Genomic DNA, 21,620 nt, shown 5'->3' with positions numbered 1-21,620 from the left:
ACTGTGGAAAGTATTTTTAAACGGAATTTTACGCAGCTTTGCTGCGGCGATTCCAGTTGGTGTGGATGTTGAGAAAAAGATGACAAAGTTAAGAGAAGATAAGCTGGATCTCTCTTGGTGTACCAGAAACAGTCATGCTCCGAGGACGCCACTTCTGTGTAATGTTCTGCAGTTATTTGAATGTATTCATCTATAATAAACGTTTAGTGCTATTTCAGCTTAAATGGTTTAAATGAGTTTACCACACAGTTTGAGAGATGGATAATGTCTTAGATATACAACGAAAAGGAAATGTGGTACCAGAGGAGCAAAATTATCTATCAGCAGACCGTGAAATGATTGTATTTAATAGCTCAGGTTTGTGATGGAAGTTTCCTAAAAGCAAAGACAATCTTACAAAAGGCAAATGGATGTTAATCGTGATTTTTGTTTTAAGTAAATCTTTCTCGATGTCTGAAATGTTGTCATTGAACTAGGAATTCTGTGGTCTGGTAAAATAGTTCTTTTTGAATATTTAAAACAATAACAGAAAATCCCTACTGTGTTGGCTGACTGCCACGAACAATTGGAATCACTTTTAAGTAAGCCAAAGGTGTGGTAGTTTCAGGTTAAATAAGCATTGGTGTTAATCAGTGGGATTTGGTTTTATGTGGACTTGATGTGCAGATATTTTCAAAATAAGCACTGATGAGTTTTACCAGTGGCTTGGTAGGTCCAGATCTTGGTACAGGGAGTGAGGCACGGCCAGTGAGTCCCCACATCCTCCCATTCCCATTGTTCTGTGCCAGGACTTCTCTGGACTCACGCTGCACCACACAGCTTAACCCCAGGGCTTATCTGATATTAAAATGATGCGCTTGCCTGATTTTCATACCCAACAATGAAGAAACAAAAAATCATAATTTTAAATTTGACTGTGCTTTAAATTAAGCACAAGAGTCTTTATTTATGCTTTAATGGCTTATTTTAATTCTTGGTTTTTGTTTGTTTTGTTTTTGTTTTCCTTTCTTCAGCTCAGGTACCTGACAATGATGAGCAGTTTGTGCCAGACTATCAGGCTGAAAGTTGTAAGTATACTACAAATCATCACTTTCTTGAAATATACATATTTGTATATTTATATCTGCATCTTCATATTTGTTATTTATTTTGTCATCTGTGGTCATGTGATAGCTCCTTTTGCTGATCGGTGGCATCAGCGTGATGAGTAGATACAGCAAGCGGCATTTTGATGTGCAGCCAAAAGAACTTCTTTGGGCTGAAGGTGTAACCTTTAGCATGGGGCCCTTCCCTGTCATTTCCACCCACAGCCCCAGGGAAGCACGGAAAAACTTAGGTTGTGGAGGTGGAAGGAGTTTCTTTGTCTGTAGAGTGTGCAGAGGGGCTTTTTAGCCAGCACAGATCAGATACTGTGGGACGGAGGATGCATCTCTGCTGAGCAGAAGTCAGGCTGCTCGACACGTTTTGTGTATGAATGAATAAATAAAATTCTCCAAGTAATCAGTCAAATACAGCCACAGCTGAAGCATTCTAAAGTTGTCTTAGCATGTGGCATTTTCTTGCTCAAACAATATTTTCCTTTGAGTTAATCGGTGAGAACAGGAGTTATGTTAAGCTGGTTGCTTTGCATTGTTTTTTACTTACTTAACAAGAGTCTAAACTTATTTTTATCAGCCTGTACCCTTCAATGTTAAATTGTTCCTATTCTATTAAATGCTGGCTCCATTTTGCTGTAAGTGATGTTCTGTGGTGTTGGGTGATTGCAAGGGCATAGCATGAGAAACGTCTGACAGTCACAGGCTTCTTGGAGCTTCTTTTTGTAGTTCTGTTCTTCATGGCAAGGCTTCTCCCTGTCATCAGAGGTCTGTTCTAAACAGTGTCTGCTGATTGTAGCAGAGCACATGGTAGCTTTTCCATTTTGCTAAGTAACTTAAATAGTTTATCCTATTGGAGTGAATTACTGCAGTTCAGTAAACCAGATAGCTGTTAAACACGGCATTCATATACTGAAATATAAAGATTAATATAGAGAGATTAGGAAGAATTGCATTTAAATTGTCTTTAAACCAAAAAAAAATATCACACTTACTGAATTTTCCTATAAATCTTTTAGATTATTTTTCCAGTTATTAAGTAGCTGTTTTAAGAAGAATTCATTGAGAGTATTCATAACAGCATTTTGTGAGGCAAAAAAAAGCCCACACTTTTTTTTAATCCCCTGGAATTGTTGCTGTGCAGGATAGTATCCCTGCACAGCAACAATTTAAATTAGTTTTTCTCTCAAAGTTCCTGTACATATGCTAACCAACAATAGTGGTCACTTTTAAACTTTGAAAATTGCCTTTTATAACAGAGGTTGTTGGTTTTTTTACCTCTGTCTTCAAAGACTTTTTTTAAAATTAAATTATAATACAAAAGAGAGAACAATCTATACATTGAAAATCAGATATGTTACTTTACATATGGATCTGTGTCCAAATATAGTCATTCATGCATATGCCTTTGTGTAAGAGTACAAAGTTCAACTGGGGCTTCTATTAACCCACAATTATCGTTACACAACAAGTCAATGATTCTTGGAAAATAATTTGTGGACTATGAAAAGCCCTATTGAAGCTGGCCACTGCTTTTGGTGATAAAGAAATTCTCCTAATATGGCTATTTTATTAATGCTGTTGTGTTTCAAAGTTCCTTAGCCACAGCTTACACAGTATTATCAAAGGAACATTTATTTCTTCATTTCAGTTGGTTTCTTTATCTTAAGTAAAGGTCAGAAGAGCTTCCTGGAGAGTTACTCTGGCAAAGGTTATGGAGTTTCAGACATACACTTGGATATAATGTATGTAGCTGTGGGCTCTGCAAAACAGGAACGGAGATCAACATAACCAAAGCCATGGGGAAATTACTGCTGCAGAAGTAGCACAATTGTGACTGCTTTCTCTAGATCCAAGCCTGCCTTCAAACTCCATTATAATGACTTGCTCTATATAGACTATAACTGTGCCGTACTGAGCCCATTACTGGCAGCAGTCCGGCAGAAGCACTTGATTTCCTTTTTTAAAAATTACTTAAATTTATTTTATTTTATTTATTTTAATTTTTATTTTGACATGGGAGAGAATGGACAAGCTGTCATAGATTTAGTGTTTAATACATTTGATTGAGGCAGATGTGAAGAAGAACAGAAGTGTATACCGATGAAGGGGGTTGCAGCCACTTTAGTTTAAAGGCATCTAAACTAAACTGCTTTGCTACAGAAATAGGGGTGCGTATGTGATGTGCAAAGCATGTAAATAAAACAGAAGTGTTTCAGTGAAACAGTTATAATCTGCAGTCCAGGTAGAAAAAATAATGACATTTTATTTATAGCTTCATTGCTTGAGAAAGGGGCTTTAAAGTGGAGACAGATCTGTGCTGTTAAATTGAAACATTAAAAGGAGACTTAAGAAGCTTCAGTAACAGTGGCAGTTTTGGAAGAGTGTGGTTAGAATTTTCTTGCCTAGAAATCACCACCTTGGTGATATGAAGAAATCAGCTCATGAAACAAGATGTGGAAGATAGTGGAGGAGCTGATATGCCAAGATCATGTGCTGTGTCCTAGCACTGAGCAGGATTGAATGCCCCTTAAAGGGCTGTGGCTTTTGCCTTTATTTTCTGTAATAACGATTTTAACTAGTGAAACTGCACTGGTATTAGTAACTAGGGGAAACATTTAGTTTAGATTAGATATACAGTCCACTTTGTCCACTCAGGGATTTAACTTCAAAGCTAGCTTGGGCCCATGAATATTTCAATTATGACTTGCTATTAAACTTCAATCAGTTTTTGAAAAGCAAACATAATGTGTGTATTTATAGTTAGGTGTGGGCTTTAGATATTATGGGTGAGATCAACAGCCAGCATAACTTCATGTGGTATTATTGACGTTATTGGAATTACGCACATTTCTATTAGCTAAGGATCCAGCATGTCAAGCTTTAAGCTGTTTAAAAGTAAAATTTGTTTTGTTACTCCTTTATGGCTTCTGGAAACAGGCCCTTCCTACCATAAGAATCTTAGTAATTCTTTTTTACTGCACTTTCATACCTTAATTTTTTGTGATCATAGTCCCATCTTCTCTTACTCTTTTATTAAATATTTTTAACTTGGTATATCTATCACAAAGAACCTTTTTGTAATTTTATTTAGAGTGAGTGGAATTTAGAGTAGGTAACAACTAGCTTGTTTGGCTGAAATTTGAAAAACAAAATGCAATTTGGTTTCTTGTACCTTTCTACTTTCTTTGAGCACTGAAATTCTTGAGTTCTAAGAGGCAACAATGTGTATAAAAAAGATTTTTTTTGTTTGAAATTATCCTGGAAAAATATTGAATTACATATTAAATAGTATTATTTTCTTAGTTTTTCAATTTCATTCTCACAAGAAATAAAACTTCAACAGAAAGAGTGAGGAATCTTCTATAGGCTTTTTCCCAAAAATTCTGTTTTAGGCAGGTTGGTTTTGTCTCTTTCTGAATCTGCTTCTATAATGCAGTTCACTTGTTTGCTGAACATTCAAGTAACTTCCTAATGACTATTCTTTAAAAATAACATGAAAAGTTCTGTAAAGCAAGGATGTAAAAATCTATTTATTCTAAAAAGGTGAATATTTTGGTGTGGTTTTTTAATCAACATACTTCATGTGACACTTTTTCCTAATTCTTACCCAATTCATAAAACCTAATTAAGCTGGTCTTCCCTCCATGTAGAGTCAGTATTCACATTTGGAGAAGGGTGACCTGTGTTAACTTCCTCAGATAAGGTTTCCTATTGTTTCAAGTCCATTTTCATATACTGAGGAGGAGCCAGATCTTGAACTGGTTGTAATCAGTGGCAAGGCTCTCAGGTAGTGTAGAACGGCAAGGACTTTCCACTCCAGGAGCAAAAATGAATAAGGTGTTCAGTTTGCTCGAAGTCAATAGCTGTTGAGGTGAAGATTACTTGCTCCCATTGTTTGGATGGTTTCTGTGACAGACACAAGAGGAAGTAGGTAGGATTTGCTGATGTTTAAAAGATGTAGTTGGCAAAGAAAACTTGGTATTGTCAACAAAACACTGAATTGTAACGCGACCTTGGTACAGTTGGTTATGAATGGGGATTACTCGGCACCAAACTTGATTGCCTGGTGTCTTAATAGTATAATCATGGTTTATTTTGTTTTAATAATATGTATTTGCATGGATCTACTGTTTCAGAGTTTGCTTTCTTTTTTTTTCTTTTGCCCTGAAGTGTTAGCTATGTATTTAAAATTCATGATAAATTCTAGATTTTGGCTTTTATTTGCTACGGAGTTTCGCTTAATGAGGATTTGTGTTGCGCTTCACCTTCTTGATCAGTTTCCTTTCTTCTTGTTTATTTTGTTCCTGTATTGTTTCCGAGATCATCACAGCCTTACCTTACCACTGCCAGGGGGTAAATGTTAGTGTTAGACCACAGCTGTTGACAGTAAACGGGAAGGGCTGGCTGTAAAAATCCATGCTTCTCCACGTCTAATTACACTTTAAGATAGAAGAAAATACTTTTTTTAGTAGTGATTTTGTCACTGATCTTTCATGACCTTTATTCTTTCTCTTACCTCTTTTTTTGTTCCTCCAGGTTTAGTAAAGGGGCGCTTTCAATGTAGATGCCAGGAATCTTAAATTATTCAGGGATGTGCTTTTTAGATGCTCTGCTTCAATCTTTAAAAGCCTGTTAAAGAGAGATTCTTTACATAGGCTTCAGGTAGCTGTATTCTTCTGTCATTTTAACTAATGGTGTAGGATATTCCAAATGCAGTTTAAATGAGGAAAAGCTTTAATATTTATTTATATATTTGCAGCATACAAAGGAATTCTTTTTTTACATTACCATATTAAAAATGCTTCTTTTGGTTTATTTTCTTTCTCTTTCTTTCTCTGATTTAAATTTCAAGAGTGAATTTCAGAATTAGAAGAGCATTTTCTGCTTGCTTTAGTATGGCAAGAGCTGGTGAGAAATTGTCAGAGGTTAATTTTCCCTTCTTTTGACATATTTTGGAGAAGAAACCCCACACAATAAAGGTGGAAAACACCAGCATACTAGGAGTTCTGACAGGTCTACTGAAGTCAAAATGAGGTATATTTTCTGGTATTAGTTTTGGTTTTCATGCAGAATAGTTTAATTTTGCAGCTTCTAGAAGAGAGTTTTGTGGACTAAAAAAAAATGTCATCTTTTTAATGTGATGATTCACTTCATAGGCAGCTGGTAGTCATGTCTTGGTAGTGCACAATGTTCTAGAAATTACAGTTGGTAGCGTTTTGGTTGTGGCAAGTTGCACATACCAGCATTTTTTCAGTGTTTTTTTTGGGTTTTTTTGGTTTTTTTTTTTTTTTTTTTTTTTAGATTTATTTTATTTTATTTTATTATGCCTTTAGTTAGAGTCTGTGTGTCTGGAATAACCTTTTCTTTGAGTGTATCTCTGCAAGTGTGGTGCTACAGCAGGCAGTCTGACAAATACCCTGCAAGGTGGTGCTACTTATTCCTGGTGCTGAGCTATTCCCTGGTAGGGCTTTTGCTGCAGCTGTGTTTTGTTTCTTGCCACTTGTCTTGAAACTACTTCCTTCCATAGGTCAGATGTTGTCAAATACAGAGACATTTGCTTACTTCTTTTAGTGCATGCCCGACTGTGATGGATTCTTTCTTAAGGGCTGTGAGAGTCGGGGCTCTGTGGTTTGTTCCTGCCTTTAGCTTTGCATGACCTTGGGCACGTTGCTTAACATCTTTGTTTCTGGTTTGAAGTAGGTACAGAAATGCATGTATCACTCTGCTGTGAGATACACAGCTTTCTTAATGATCACTTATCTGGAGATCTCAAAAGCATTTTACAAAGACAGTCCAGTGCAATTGCTGTTGTAAGAGCTGGAGAGGTCAGACTGAGGAGTCGATGCTGACCACCTTATCTCCCTTCATAGTTGCCTTAGATAGCCTTGCTTCTTTCATTGTATCCCTGAGCGCTTGTTTCCTTTGTTTAAAGCCGGACTGAAACTGTTGCCACCTGTTAACTTTCTTTTTTCTTTTCCAATTTTTTTTCCTTAATTCACATTCAAAAGAAATTAGGATTTGGTGTCTTTTAGAAAACTCATTCTGTAGCTCATTGATGGGCATTAGCCTGTGCTAATAAGGGTTTTGATTTTCTTCTTTTTCCTCTAGAAGACTATTGGAAATATTTAAATCTGCCATATAGTTGTGACCATAATTGCAAGACTTGATTCTTGAAAAAGTTTTACCATGAGGGAAAGTGTCGACAGTAATGCCTTTTAACTTGTGATCTTAGTAGTAGAGAATTTGTGGGCTTGCTTTGATTTTAATAAGCAGTTTCTGTTTATTTGCTTATCTGCTTGTATTTGTATACTGAATTTCCAGCTTTGAAGGTGCAAAGATTTGAGATTCTCCGGGATTGCAGTAGTGGTAATGTCTCACAGATTATGTAAATACTTGTGGTGGCAGTAGCCCTGTGAAACAAATTAGAAGACCCCCATCAAGAACGCAGCTTTTGATTTTTAAAACTTCTAAGGCGGAAGCTTTCTTTCAGAGTGCCCAGCAGGCTGTGATGTGAATTTTACTGGTAATGGAAAGGTACCTCTGGGCATCCACAGAGACAGCAGACACCTCATGCAGACCGGTTTAACTGCCCAGGACCAATCTGAAGCTGATGGTCTCCAGCAGTGTGGGCATGGGGGAGCCCAGGCAGCTGGACAGGGCTTTTCCTGTGGGGTTTTGTGCCCCTGTCTGCCCGCTGCCCTTCCACTGCCATGTCCCTGCTCATCCAAGCTGAGTTAGTTTCCTTTCCTTCAGCCCCATCCTTGTTTGCTGCTTTATTGCAGATTAAAGGCTTGGGTTGCATGTGAAGGTTATCAGCTAATGAATAAACTTCAGTCATCCTGTCCTGTGATAAATCTGTCTCCTAGATCAAAGATGAAGCATGTAGACCTTTTTCCTTTCAAATGGTAATTTTTTAAGGCTGTCAGGTCACTTCCTAACGGCTGTTTACATGAAAACAAAAACATTAAACATATTTTATTCAAAATGTTGCATTCTCAGATTTGAAAAAAACCTTCTATTTCCTCTCTGAGGGAGCCTCCCCTCCTTCCTTCTGTGTAGGTCTCGTCTGTGGAAATACAAGTGATCCTCACATTGTAACTTGTGGTCATGGCAGTATTTCCTTAACACTACCATTATTTCTGTTACAAACCAGACAGTTGTTAATTTCATCAGGAGTATGTGTATGTATTAGAACATTTTTTCACTTCCAGTTGTATTAAAATGTGCATAAACTTCTTTTAGCTGTATTTTCACACTGAAGCCAAGCAAGGCAGACCGAAGGGTCTTTGTGATTCTATTTTGATACAAAACCCTTATTCTCCTAAAGCTCCTTTCCTTGCAGTGTTTTTGCAAAATGAGTTTTGTATTTCAAGAGCAGTGTAAATACTGATTTGAAAATCTATAAGCTCTGGAATGGTCTAAAATAAGGAAGCAGTCTGCAAGCTGAGTTCATCCACTTTATATATCACATATGTTTCTTTACATAAAATGTGTTTGCGGTCTGTATAATTTTTTTATCTTTTTATTTCTGCTTGCTGCCTCAGCAACTGGAGATAGAAATCAGGCTCTCCTACAGAGTGCTGTGAAGTTTTCAAGTGATATAGCAGTTAAAAAAAGGAGGAGAGAGTGAAACTCCTCAAGACACTGACATGCTTAACACACATTTGTGTCACGTAGGACAGAGGTAGCCCTCTGTAAGCTTACAGGAAAAATAACCCTTGTTTCAGGTTCTGAGTCCTTTTGTTTTGGTCCTGTGCATTTCAGTACTAGGAAGTAGATACAGTGAAGCCGTTTATAAGCTGATCAATATGCAAAAATTATTATATTTATTAATTCTTTTGAAATTTAGAAGTCATCAGTGGTTTTGGTTTTTTTTTCAGGAATGGTCTAAACCTAGTCTAAACTTGTAAATGGAAAACTGATTATTTTATCAAGGCGTGTGCTTGTCTTTTCCCTGAGAAGGATTATTTTCTTTTCCTTTCACTTATTCTTCATTCTCTTTGTCTTCAAGACATTACTCTTACCAGTTCCTGGATTCTAGTATGACCTTGATGAGGTGAATGGAGAAGTGAACTGTCTTGGTAAAGGATATCTTTATTTTTACGTATTTATTTCTTCTGTAAGCTGAGGATTATGCATGTTAGAAAAGAGTGAATCATTAGCAGCTTTATTTCTGGTTGTCTTTTTTCCTGTGGCTGTTTATGAACTTATTCAGCAAATGTGGTTGCCAGTAAGTTAATGTAGTGAAATATTTTCTAGCAGTGACATTTACTGCCGAGTCCTGCAGTCACCGAATAGGAAGGTTACTGACTGGCCAGGTTTTTGTCTTTGAATTTATATATTATGAGTCGTCATCAAGGACATTTGAAAAATTACATGTGCAAAAACAATTCCCAGTCTTGCTAATTTGGTCGTCTTTGCTCAAAGGTTGTTTCCTTTCTGCTTATAATGTATACCTAGAAAAGATAAACAGTTTAATTCTTTTTTAATACTCTATCTTCATGCTGTAACTGAATGCAATGTTTCCTTACTTAACAGTCTGCTAAAAAATTTCACACGGCCAAAGCAATACGAGAAATGGAGACAGCAAGGACTTTTTAAACTGTCAGTATTCTGTAAAGCCAAAAAGTTTCAAGCATTTTGCATTAGAACTTGGGAGCTGGATTAATACAATCTATATAGTCAGTGTGTGTGGGTGAATATATAATATATATGTATACATGCATACAGGAAATACAACATGTAATTGTCAGTCTAACTGATTGTATGCACTTATAAAATAATCATAAAACTTTAGGAATGCTTGGCTTCAGAAAGCATCAGCAAGTGTATTAGTAATGTATGTTCAGCGAGTCTCACATACATTAGGAATGCTTTAAGTAGCAGCAGAAGCCTTAAATATCTGTGCTGAGCACGAGCACCTGGTTGCAGGTGGTCAAGCTTCCACTGGCTCCAGAAAGAGCACTTTGCTAAGAGTCTTTGAAAATCGGCCCACTTAAATATAGTCTTGACTTTATGTTCCCAGACGTAACCACTTCTGACAATGGCTTCTTTGTTTCCCTGTTGAATCAGTGATAAAAATTGTGAGCTGAATTTTACTGTTGACTTATTTCAGTGGCCCGCACCTTTTCCACTGGAGACTGCAGGTTTTGCAGTAGTGAAGTAGAGAATTAGATTCCAGCCTTGCCTGAATGATTTGTAAAAGAGATTTGTTAGAGTTATGACTGGTGAACATTTGTGAAAATTGAACACTGAAGCATGGAGGGCACATGTATTTAGAGAGGTGACAGTCCCTTTATCCACATGATGTAAACAAATATCCCATTGACTACCCTGACTTAGTGTTGTTTTATAAATATATACTTATTGTTAAAGGCAAAATTGAATTAAAAATAATCTCAAAATGCAGTTTTGTTCAGTTTTAGTGCCTAACATTGAGAGCCGCTAAAATAAAAACAAATTGTAAATAATCTTTTAAATTAGTTCTTTAATTCATGCTAGAGAGCACTCAATGTAGAGTCCATTTCATTATTTATTGTTTTCTCTTACTTTTGCATATACTTGAGTAGCTATCTGACAAGCATGATTATCCTTAAGGATAATCTTTTATTAGGATGCTCGTGTATTATGAGGATACTCCGGTTTTTATAGGGACACAAACTGACACATTGGTTATGGCTCCTGAGGCTGAGCTACTTCAAACTAGAATCAACCTTCTGACACTGGTTGTTTGGATTATGGCAGAACCAGGAAGTAAATCCAGTTTCTTTCACATTTTGTCCAGCTGCAAGAACAAGATCGGTGGCCCTCTCATTTACAGATGGCTGTTAGCTCTTTGCATGAATACATCAGAAAAGAACAACAAAGATAATAATTATACTGATGTAACTTGAAACTTTTCCTTAAGAGGTGAAATGAGGCAGAATCAGTTCCTATTTGTTTTCTGCTGTGGGCATCTTTCCTAAATATCAAGGTGATGATACCTTTAAAACAATAAATAGAAAATACAAAATTGTTCATTTTACAGTTTATTGTTATGTTTGGTAAAAATGCGTGTTATAGTTTCCAGAGTTTTCTTCATAATTTTGTTTCTATAAAACTATTTAAATCCAGACCTGAAATGTCAAACTGCATAATTACCTGAAGTGGAAAGTGTGCATGTGTGTGTATGTGTAAAATGCTGGGATATTATTGGGTATTTTAGTAATGGAAACTACGCAATGCTTAGCCATTACCTCTCCCAATTTAAATTAAATTTTGATAATTGCTGCAAATGGAGATCCTGTCCTCAGAAAAGCACACAGACCCTGATATAGTGGCCAGCTCTTCTCTTTGCATTTAACTTTATTGATAATTCCCAGGTAGGAATACAATTTAAGTTTTCTCCCAGGCTTGATTTTACATTAAGAACTTCCTCTTTAGCAGAAGCTCTAAAGGTGGATTGCCTCTTTTTGCACAGTGCCTGGGAGCCTTTGGAGCCAGATACATTATCAGTAGCTGTAGGAACAAGTGCCCCGGTCTCCTCCCTGGATTTTAACAAAGCAAATGCAGGTGAAGAGCAGCCCTGTTTCTCTGTGTGGACGTGGAGGTAGCAGATGCAATGTAGAGGGATCAAAAATTCTTTGGAATTTTTTTTTCCCTCCCTATAATCATCTTCAGCTATCCACGTGTTTTAGTTCAATTGCTACAGAACCCAGCTGGTTTAATTTTATTAGGTTACCACTTCCTCCTCCAGAGAGCCCTAAGCTTCTGTTTATTTTGGGGGCAGGGAGAGCTCCTGGTCCTGCCTCACCTGCTCTCCTCAGACATCAAAGTGAGCCAGTTCACTCCTCCTAACTTAATCCTTCCCTTCTCCCTCCCACCAATGTTCTGCAAATTTCCTTGTATTCCTCCCAGTAATCCAGTGCCCCTGGTATTTGTCAGCAGGTTCACTTTTACCCTGGAGGTACCTGCTAGGAGGCAGAGACCCTCTGGCAGCACTTTCCACTCGACTGCCTGCAGCTGTGAGTCTCCTACAGCTGGACAGGTAAATTGTCTGGAAAGGAAGGAGAGCACTGCAGGAAGGGGACATAAATCGGAATAAAACAGTGCCTGTGACAGCATTTCTGTGGGATTGCTTCTTTTGGAGGTTGAGAAACTGTGTCGGTAACTGCAGCTCCTGCTGCCTGAAAATACTTTCCAGACAATTCTTAGTGGGAAAGTGGAAATCTTTTGGGGATAGAGGCAAAGAGGGATCAACTAACCACAATTGTGCCAAAATGTTCCATGCTTGAGGGTAGAAGAGTAGAGACAGTTTTCTAATATTGTGTGGCAGTTCAGCCAGGTAGCAGCTGCCCAAATAAATACACTGTCAGTTTATGACAAAGGACCTATAGTGCCTTAGCTAGGTATTTACTAGAAGCCTCTGGGAAAGTTTGCCTTGGAATTGGTCTACCTTTGCATTTTAGTGAGTAGGTTATCTTTTATTGATATTTACTGAAAGTTACTCCCCCTACCCCCCCAGTCTAGTGGCTTACCCTTTGGGTGGGCTTTTTACTTGTTGTTACACTGAATATACTCAGTGAATATACTATGAAATTTTTGACTGACATGATCCTTTGAAATGAGAAGCAAAGTGGCTACAAATATCCGAATTATCTTCAGGACTTCCAGTGTCAGAAGGCCGCAGGTGTACCCTCAGTAACTAAAGAGCATTTCAGAAATTGCATCTCCACAGATAAGCAAATCAGGGATATCTTGCACTAAAAGTGAGGATTTATAGAAGTGAACCAATTATTAAGCAGAATGCGTACAACCTCCAATATTGTGCTTCCTCTCCCACACTAACTGGGAACCCCTCCACCTCTCAGGGGAGGCTACATCTGTCATGGCAAGAGGGTCTTGGGTTAGCTGCCCAGAAATAGCTACACTGGCAGAATGTTTTAGTGTCTTAGCACGCAAGCTGTAGAAAATTCCAGTTAAAGAATGACACTTACTTTCCTTTGTGAAGAAGGTCCTAGAAGAATTTCTTTGCTGAACAGGGGCAGGACCATAATGTTTAATTGTCACATAAGGTGTCCTGCAGGGAAATGGCATATGCCTGCATTTTAGTGATGTTTTGTTGGTCACCTTTTCCCTGGGTATAAATGCCCTTGTATAAATCTGCCTGATGGATACTGATGCAGACTTGGTGCCCTATAGGTGCAGTGAACTCTTCTCTGTTTTCTATTTCAACACTTTTTTTGGCCTCAGGTGCTAATCTCAAAGACTTCATGTTAATGCCAGATCATAGTCAGGATAGGGAAAATTATGTTGAATATAGAGAATTAACATAATCTATAGATGAACAGGTGATTCAATTAATTTAGAATTGAGTTTCATCGATGCATTCTTTTTGTCTTTTAGTCATTAATCTGTAATGCTTTTTGCTTAAAAAATTAGGAAAGAAAAAAACCTGACTCCAAAGCAAGAGCAAGTTTTTTTAGCAAACAGTGCTGGCTAAGATGGATGCATTACTGTAGATCTTAATGTCCAGAATTTTCCAATATCAATTGTAGGAAAATGGGCTGTTATTTTCCATCTTGCAACTCCTTATTTGTAAACAAAAATAAATTCCAGCTTGCGCTGCCGTTTGTTTTCACCTACTTGCTACTTTTTCCTAAGTCAAATTCAAAATAATTTTTTTTTCTATTCTCATACCATGTCATCTGAGAACATTCCATATAGGCTTTGAGGAAAAAAATCCCACAATTTTGGGCTGTCTTTTATTCTTTACCTTCCCCCCACATCCTTTCCCACCCCCTAAGGATGTAAAGGCTATACTCTTGCGTTGCGTTCATGCGATTCAAGTAGACCATTAATTGACATGTACAATATTGTAGGCTTTAGTTTGGAAGAGAAAATAAGCAATTTGCTTCATTTTGCAGCATGAGTTCTAACTGTTATTAAAGTGCATTTGTAGTTGCATATTTTCCAGTAAAGGTGACAGATTACTTCAAAGCTGGTATTTTCTTTTTGTTAAACAAGGTTCTCAAATAGATCCTTCTTGCCCACGTATTCTATTCTTGCCAGTTGGCTTTGAAAGCTGGTGCTTGGGCTCATCGTTCAGAACTAGCTTCCAAAAAATGAGGTCCCATGCTGTTTCTATCTTTTGAGCTAGTAGGGGCTGGAAGGATCTGATCTGAAGCCAAGGCGAAGACTGAATTGATGGAATCATATATAACAGCTTTGCCAAGTGCTGCCCAGTGATGAAGTCCCACTTTCTGGGAAAGAGCACTGAGACAAGGGGTGGCAGAGCATTCTCTGTGTTAAAGGCTGTCCAGAGATTTTCTTTTCTGGACTTAGAGTCAGGTTACCACATAAGAACTAGCTTTTTATTGAATGCTTTTTCACACATTTACAAGTTTCTACTTTCTTCTGCTTGCTGCTTACCCATTTTCTCCCCAGTTACACATGTCCATTTGAAAAGGAAAAAATCTTTCTGCTCTTTATCACAGTATTACACATATTTTGGCCATATGTAATGTATCATTGCAGAGACATGCTTACATATTCAATATGCTTACTTTCATTTGACTCTGTGTGCACACAACAATACCCAAACATACATTCAGACTGTTTCAGGTGAGCAGTCACTACTTGGTGAGTATAGGTCTCTCTTTAGGTCTAAATTCTGGATCTTGAAGGAGTTATAGTTTTCTAGATGCAACTGTAAAATGGAGAATAATATCAAGATCATGTATTTCTTCAAAAAGATACTTGACAGGAATGCATAGATTACTCCCATCCCCACCCTCCCTTCCCTTGCTAGCAGCTTTCATTTGTAAGGTAGCGAAAGTTCAGGTCTCTTGTCTATGTTCAGCTTTTCTATAAACTGCCAGGATAGTCTCTGAAACCACAGTGATGATGCATATCTGTGTGTCAGATATCCAATTTGTCACCAGCTTCTTCCAATATCTGGCAGAGAGCAGGACCTAAATGAAATCCAGTTGACTGGAGCTCAGCTAAGATCTGATAGAGGTGACTTTGATAGATAAATGGTTGAAGAACCTGGTGGAGTCTGTGTAGATGTAATCTCTTCAGCCACTTTTAAATCAGTTCACAGCCTTCAAGTCTTGCTCATTTCTGCAGCTCTTGCAGTGGCCAGAAACAAAACGTTTTTTTGCAAGAGATCACGTAGGGTGAAAACAACTGGAGATCTTGCCTCAGTCGTCCGTGCTTAAAGTCACTTCTGTGTTCAGCTGTAGCAATCTTAGGTATTTACAGGCTTTTTATTCAAAATCATTGGGAACAGTTTAGATGGCAATTCTTGATTACCTTTACTGTCCCAGCTCTCTTCATCTGTCACTTCTCCTACATGATATTTTTATTTCAGGTTCTGTTAGTATACGAGGCTGCATACCTCATCCAACAGCAGCACAATAACCTCTGGAGTATGAATGAATGGTCAGCTATGTCGAGTGCCTGCTTCTGATCACTCCTGAGCATCTCAAAGTTACCAGTAAAACTTCTCATCAAAATATATAGTACAATGAAATTGAAAGAGCACACTGCTTTGGCATCCTGATGTCTTTAATCTGATTCATATTGTTGAAATTCAGAGTGGAGCTGTCTACAAAGGTCTAAAGCTCAAATCATAATGATCTAGAAATAAATAATCAATACATGCCTTCCAGAATGCAGAAGGCTGTTGTTTCATGAGTTGAATGCACACTTTTGAAACCTCTTTGGAAAATATATATAAAGCCTGGCATTCCTACCTAGAAAGCTATAGAGAAAGTATTTAGTTTCATAGCTCATTGTTTAAGGTAAGCAAATACCTATACTGAATGTATGATTCAAATGTTAAGGTGACTGTTGCAAAAATAAGGCATTTCAGGACTCGTGAACCCACAGTGTTGCGCTTGGATTTTTTAAAAATGTTTTCTGATAAGAGCAGCTAGGTCACTACTATCACCTAAGACATAACTAGCGTTTTATGCTCTTTGATGAACTGTTCAATAAACTGTTTAAGAGCAGATTTTTTTTTTTTTTTACTAATGCCTACCTGTTGTCCTTATAGCATAAATAATTTGTTTGAATCATCAGGTGAGTGCTGTTAAGTTATAGTGAGCAAGGAAAATGGCAAAAACATGAATTAGGGTCCCTGTCCTTAAGTGTATTTCAGTTTGCATTTTGATAGCAGTTTAGAAATGTTATCGCCTGTTTTGTCACAGACATAATTCACATCTTTCTTCAGGCACTGTAAACAAGAGAAATGGTTTAATGGCTCCATAAAAGGCACTCTGTGCTGATAGCTGAGATTAGACCCTTTAGTAATGGATTTTTGTGTGTTGGGGGAAGGGGAGGGCTTGGCAGAAGTAAATGTACTGGAAAAGAATCTTGGAGAGACTCTGATGTATCTGAAGTGCCTGCTGCATTGCTGTATGTATCGAGAGATAGATTTAGAGTGTGACTGTGTTGCCTTTATCAGTACAGGGGCCTTTCCTTCTTGCATTTGAAATTTTACCAAGTATTATATTGGTTCACCTCAGTCAGTCTGGAGTTGCTAGTACCTGGAGTGGTATCAACTTAAGTATTTTTATGTCTTCTGTCTTTTCATCTTGCTGTTGAGTCAAGTCCCCTGTATTCAAGTATGTTCAAAAAATCTCTCAAACCTTACATTGCACATTAGCCATTTTGCCTTAATTGATGATCAAAATTAGTGAGTTTATTTACAGAATTGTGTTTAGAGAATGATTTTAGAGCATAAATTTGAAAAACAGCTCAGAAACAGCTGTTTAGGCCATGACTTACTGTTTCTTTCTTTTCTCTTCAGGTACTCAAAGTCCTCAAATGTAATACGTGTGAATATAGTATTAATTAGGAGACATCAGAGTTCACTATCAGGAGCAAGTGTGGTACAAAATCAACTGCTGTCAATTGATTTTATACCATATAGTAAAAGTTCTTGACCCACAAGTGTGGATAGGACATCTTTGTCTCTTTGATCAGTAGAGTAAGCATTGCCTGCCATTAGCCAACATCTCTGAATTACCAGTTATATTTTGTGGCTTTTTAAAGTATGTTTAAAACCATTCTTCCTCAGAAATAAGATTTTATCATGTGTTCTGGGCAGGAATCTGAAGTTTGAAAGTTAAAATGTTACTTTTTGTTCAAAGGAGAAATGACTTGCCATTTCATATAACATATTCCTAATTTCCTCTTCATCTTGAATAGTCACCTCTTGAATTGAAAAATATTTTAAGCCATTGCTTAATGCAGTGCATTTCAGGGCTTTCTCAAAAGAAGTAGATTCAGTTCTGTTTGTACAGAGGTGGTACACTTCCTGTTTCTCAGGCTAGAAAGTGTACATATCAGACTCCTCTGAGACAAACCAATTCCCCTTTGACTTTAGAGTTCTTAATAAAATTGTTCTTCATTTGAGTGATGTGGTTCTTCATTCTTTGGGTGCTATTATGAACCAAATGTTCAGGGATTAGGCTATTGACAGATAGCAAAGTAGAACAGCACTTGTGAAGGATGGATGGCAGGTTCCACCCCATGTTTTTATGTGTTACATGTGAGCTTACTTTGGGGTGAAATCATTATGGCTTTGTATAAAATCTAGTTCTGTACAGCAGCACATTATGTATAATATGCAAGCCCTTTTACTCTGCAGATATAAATAGACATATTTATGCACAGAGAATATGCATACAGTAATTTATTATACCTTCATCAATTTGCAATATATGGCAGCAGTCATGCTTGCCTTATATCTGTGTGTTGGCTTTGGAGATGCTCCAGACAGGGTCTGTGGGGCAAAGGTCTGTTTCTGATACCGGTAAGCCTGACTTTGCGTGGTAGTTGAGATGAGGTGTTGAAGCCATCCATCTAAATACATGTTGTAGGATTGTTTGCCTTTCAAGTTCGGAGGTAGTTATCTGTAAGTAATCACTGGGGATGAAATCTTGGCCCTTGGTCACTGTTTAATAAGACCATTATTAAGGCAGAGAGCCCCTTACTTTAATAGGGTTGAGACTCTTGTTCTGGGGTTAAGTAAAATGAATTTACCATCAGGAAGAAAGAAGTGGTAAGGAGATGGTTGTTTAAAATGTCATTTTGTTAATATGAATGTGTTGGTATCTGGTATGCTGCACTAAAATTAGATTGTATAAATAAGCAACCCTGCTCTCCTCAAAAGAAAAAAGATTGAGAACATAATATAAAATCCGGTTTAGCAAAAGAGTGTATGTTTAAATTCTTTTAATAGGTGCACTATAGAATGAGCGTCACACTAAAATCAGAAGTGACGGGCAAAGGGTTTCAGTGACGATATGAAAACTGCTTTCAATGTTTGAAATTGTATAGTTAAAATAAGTCTGTCATCTTCAGCCACACTTAAGACATGTCCTGAAAGGGCAAGTAGTCTTCAAGAAAGCCCCCAAAAGGCAGTAAGTATTTTTATCAGCCTATCTTTTTTCCTCTCTACCTCTAAAAGTGGAGTTACAGATAAAGCTTAGCATGGTGACTGTGTCAGGGGACTGCCCGAAGAAGGCTTTAAATTTTACAGCTACATTATCTTTCTGGCTGTAGTTAAGATAAAGATCTAATATAAAATCACTTTGGTCTGTAATGCTTTCTCTAAATGAAGTGAAGGTGTTAACCTACTTGATTTGATACACTTTACCCTAGCTTATAAAGCTGGTTGGAAGGTGAGGTAAACTTTAATTAAAACTACAGCAGAGATGCCTTCTAGCAGTGTGCCCTGTACCTTGCTAGGACTGTACAGTAAGCAAAATAAAATGTACCTCGCAGTTGAGGCAGCAGGCTGGAGCCGTGTTCAGTGAAAGTAATTTAATTAGTGTTGATCATGACTCCAGATGATGGTGATTTGATAAGGAATAATTTAGTACTTAACAGCCTTTTACATGCACCAACTCCATGTGGGAAGGTAAAGCAAATTGCACAAAATGAATGTGCTGCTTTCACTTGTGCCTGTGCCAGTGAGCTGGAAAACTGCCTGTTAGCAGACGTTCAGGCTCTCAGCGCTGTGATGAAATACCCAGCCAGTTCTCCGCACAGGGCTGCAGTGTGGGAGTCTCTGTACTCCCGTTATTTAAAAATAAATAAGGGAAGTAATTTTTCATAACAGATTAACTCCAAGGAAGTAGCAAAGTAAAAAAAAATTAAAAAATAAAAAATAGAGCAGCCTGTGGCCTTTGTGCAAATATGTGATACGGGCTTTAAAACAGTCTTGTTGCAGTTGTGTTTTAATTTTTTTATTCAAGTTAAAGAGATTGCCTACCTTAGCTTTGGAGCCAGCGTCCCAGAGTTGTGGGGCCCATCATATACATTAAATGTATATGCATGCATTATTTGACCAGACATACAAAGGAGAGTCAGCAGTAAAAGTTCACTAGAAGCATCCTGAAACAAACTACTGGATATCAGCCTGCTTTGTGATTGCTTTGGAAAACTGACTGAGCTGCATTTTGCCATGTTGTTAAGTCTGAGAATCATTTTTCAAGAAGTCTATGTGAGCTTTTTTTTAGTGCAAGTTCAGACAGTGTTATTCAGGAAGAATTCTTATTTTCTTGTGATGTTCACATTTTCCATCTCTGTTTCCTAAGCTGTTGTGCTGTGCATATGCATTTCTATATGTTTTATTGTCTGCTTCTCCTTTTTAATCTTTCCACATAACTTTTTGTGGTATTGTCCACAAAATATAATAGCTGAATAGGTGTTTCTGCTAACTCTTGTGAGTTTTGTGAAAATATGTGTCAAAATTGAATAGTGTTATGTTGCAGATGACTCAATTGAAAGGCAGTAGTAGAAGCTGTCATGTAATAGGGTATGAGACGATCTATTTGTGAAAGAGTTCTCTGAACATTGCCTAACCATGAGAAAAGCCAGTGCAAAAGTCTGGAATCCAGACCTTGCTCACAGATGCCAGAGTTTAGTGGTTCGGATGCTCACTTCTTAGACAGCATTTCATTTATCTCCCCACTGAGCCCAGATGCATTAGTATCAGAAGATATGTAGTCTGTAACAAATCTTCTTTCCCAAGTTCAGGTGCAAGACAAGGGGTAAGATGCTACTTGATGGTATATAATGATAGCCTGGCTTTTTGCTGAGATTCCCTAACAGGAACTGCTGCATGTACGTGGATTTTTGTGGAGATACAAGTGTCTGTGTCAGGCTGGAATGTGATGTTCATACTATGGTGTTTTGGTGACAACATCAAAGTGATAAAATTATTTCTGAATTCTAGCCATCTTGGAGTTCAAAAATGCATTAACAACCTCATTTTATTTAAAACTTGAAAGGTGTGTTTTCAAGCTGTTACATAACTGTCTTTTAGTCCTTTGTCCTCCTAGCCACTTACTTAGGTCTGTCAGTGTCAGGTGAACTTTGAATTTTCTTCTGCTTTAATTTTGGTTAAGATTGGATATGAAATAAGGAAAGTTGTCTGGTATAAACTAATTTGCTGGTTAACCTTGCCTTTACCTTTGGCCTTTCCCTTAGTACAGACCACCTTGTGCTTCTAATTAATGCTGCATTTCTGTCACACCCCCTCTGGGGTTTTTTTTTAGCTTTTAAAAAGTATGACTTTTTTTGTTTTGTTTGTGTCTATACCACATCTACTATTGAATTTCGTCAGACCAGGATTTTATCTTGTTTATTTTTAAGAAAAATTACTTAAAACATTTTTTCTGATTTTTTAGTGATGTTATTTATAATTAAAAGTGCATGTAATCATCCAGTTTCAAGGGGTTTCACTGCAAATTTTCAAGCATTCTGTGGGACGAAAACATTACTGATCATACACTTGAGGCTGATAGATCTTAAATTTATTTTGGAGTCGTTTGTGTGACGCTCTTTGAAGTGGACTACTATTGCATTTATAGCTAAAAGCAACCTCTGATATTACTTAGAAACATTTGGTGCCTGGGAAGTATTTTGCCTCTGACAACATTTACAGTAGTTAAGCCAAATATAAGTGGGCTGTTATTTTCCTGCTAATGAGATGGGATGCTGGCCATCATTCTATTAAACAATAGAAGTGATAATAGCCAATGTGAAGGATCTCTGGTGTCTATTTTTCAGTTGACACTCAAAGAAATATTTGAAATGTTTATTTCCTATATTGTTTTTATTATTGCAATTGTTTAATTAATCATGTGTTTAATTAGCAGTGTCGAGCTTACTTGGGAAAGCTAATTGTTGATATTGTACTTGGGTTTTAATTGCATTCTCCTTCTCTTTCCAGTGGCTTTTCATGGTCTCCCTGTGAAAATCAAGAAGGAACCCCATAGCCCATGTTCGGAACTTGGCTCCGCTTGCAGTCAAGAGCAACCATTCAAGTTCAGTTATGGGGAAAAGTGCCTGTACAATGTCAGGTAAAGTAATTAGGAGCATATTTGCAGTGAGAACTGCTGGCTTAAATGAGGACTGACGAAAGAGTAATAAAACCATAATAGAGATCTTAGAAAAGTTACCTCTTCAGCAGATAACAGACTGATGAGATAATGCATTTAGCTGATGAACACTGATGGATTT

The 21,620-nt window shown here is 37.4% G+C and overlaps 1 protein-coding gene across 8 annotated transcripts in view; it reads left to right on the top strand.

Moving 5' to 3' along the window:
* ETV1 (ETS variant transcription factor 1) overlaps positions 1-21,620 on the top strand; it is a 66,940-nt gene that overhangs the window by 12,874 nt on the left and 32,446 nt on the right. For 6 of the 8 annotated variants that reach the window (XM_026798581.2, XM_074536801.1, XM_074536794.1 and 3 more), the window contains 2 exons: positions 1,014-1,067; positions 21,331-21,460. In XM_026798581.2, the coding sequence (XP_026654382.1) occupies positions 1,014-1,067; positions 21,331-21,460 (184 nt within the window). Of the gene's footprint in view, positions 1-1,013; positions 1,068-18,492; positions 18,512-21,330; positions 21,461-21,620 lie in introns of those variants that run through there. The other 2 variants (XM_074536819.1, XM_074536813.1) reach the window with 2 other exon arrangements.

The sequence above is a fragment of the Zonotrichia albicollis genome, chromosome 1 (assembly GCF_047830755.1).
Source record: "Zonotrichia albicollis isolate bZonAlb1 chromosome 1, bZonAlb1.hap1, whole genome shotgun sequence".
Lineage (NCBI taxonomy): Eukaryota > Metazoa > Chordata > Aves > Passeriformes > Passerellidae > Zonotrichia > Zonotrichia albicollis.
The sequence above is the reverse complement of the archived record's forward strand: the minus strand, read 5'-3'. Positions and strand labels throughout refer to the sequence as shown.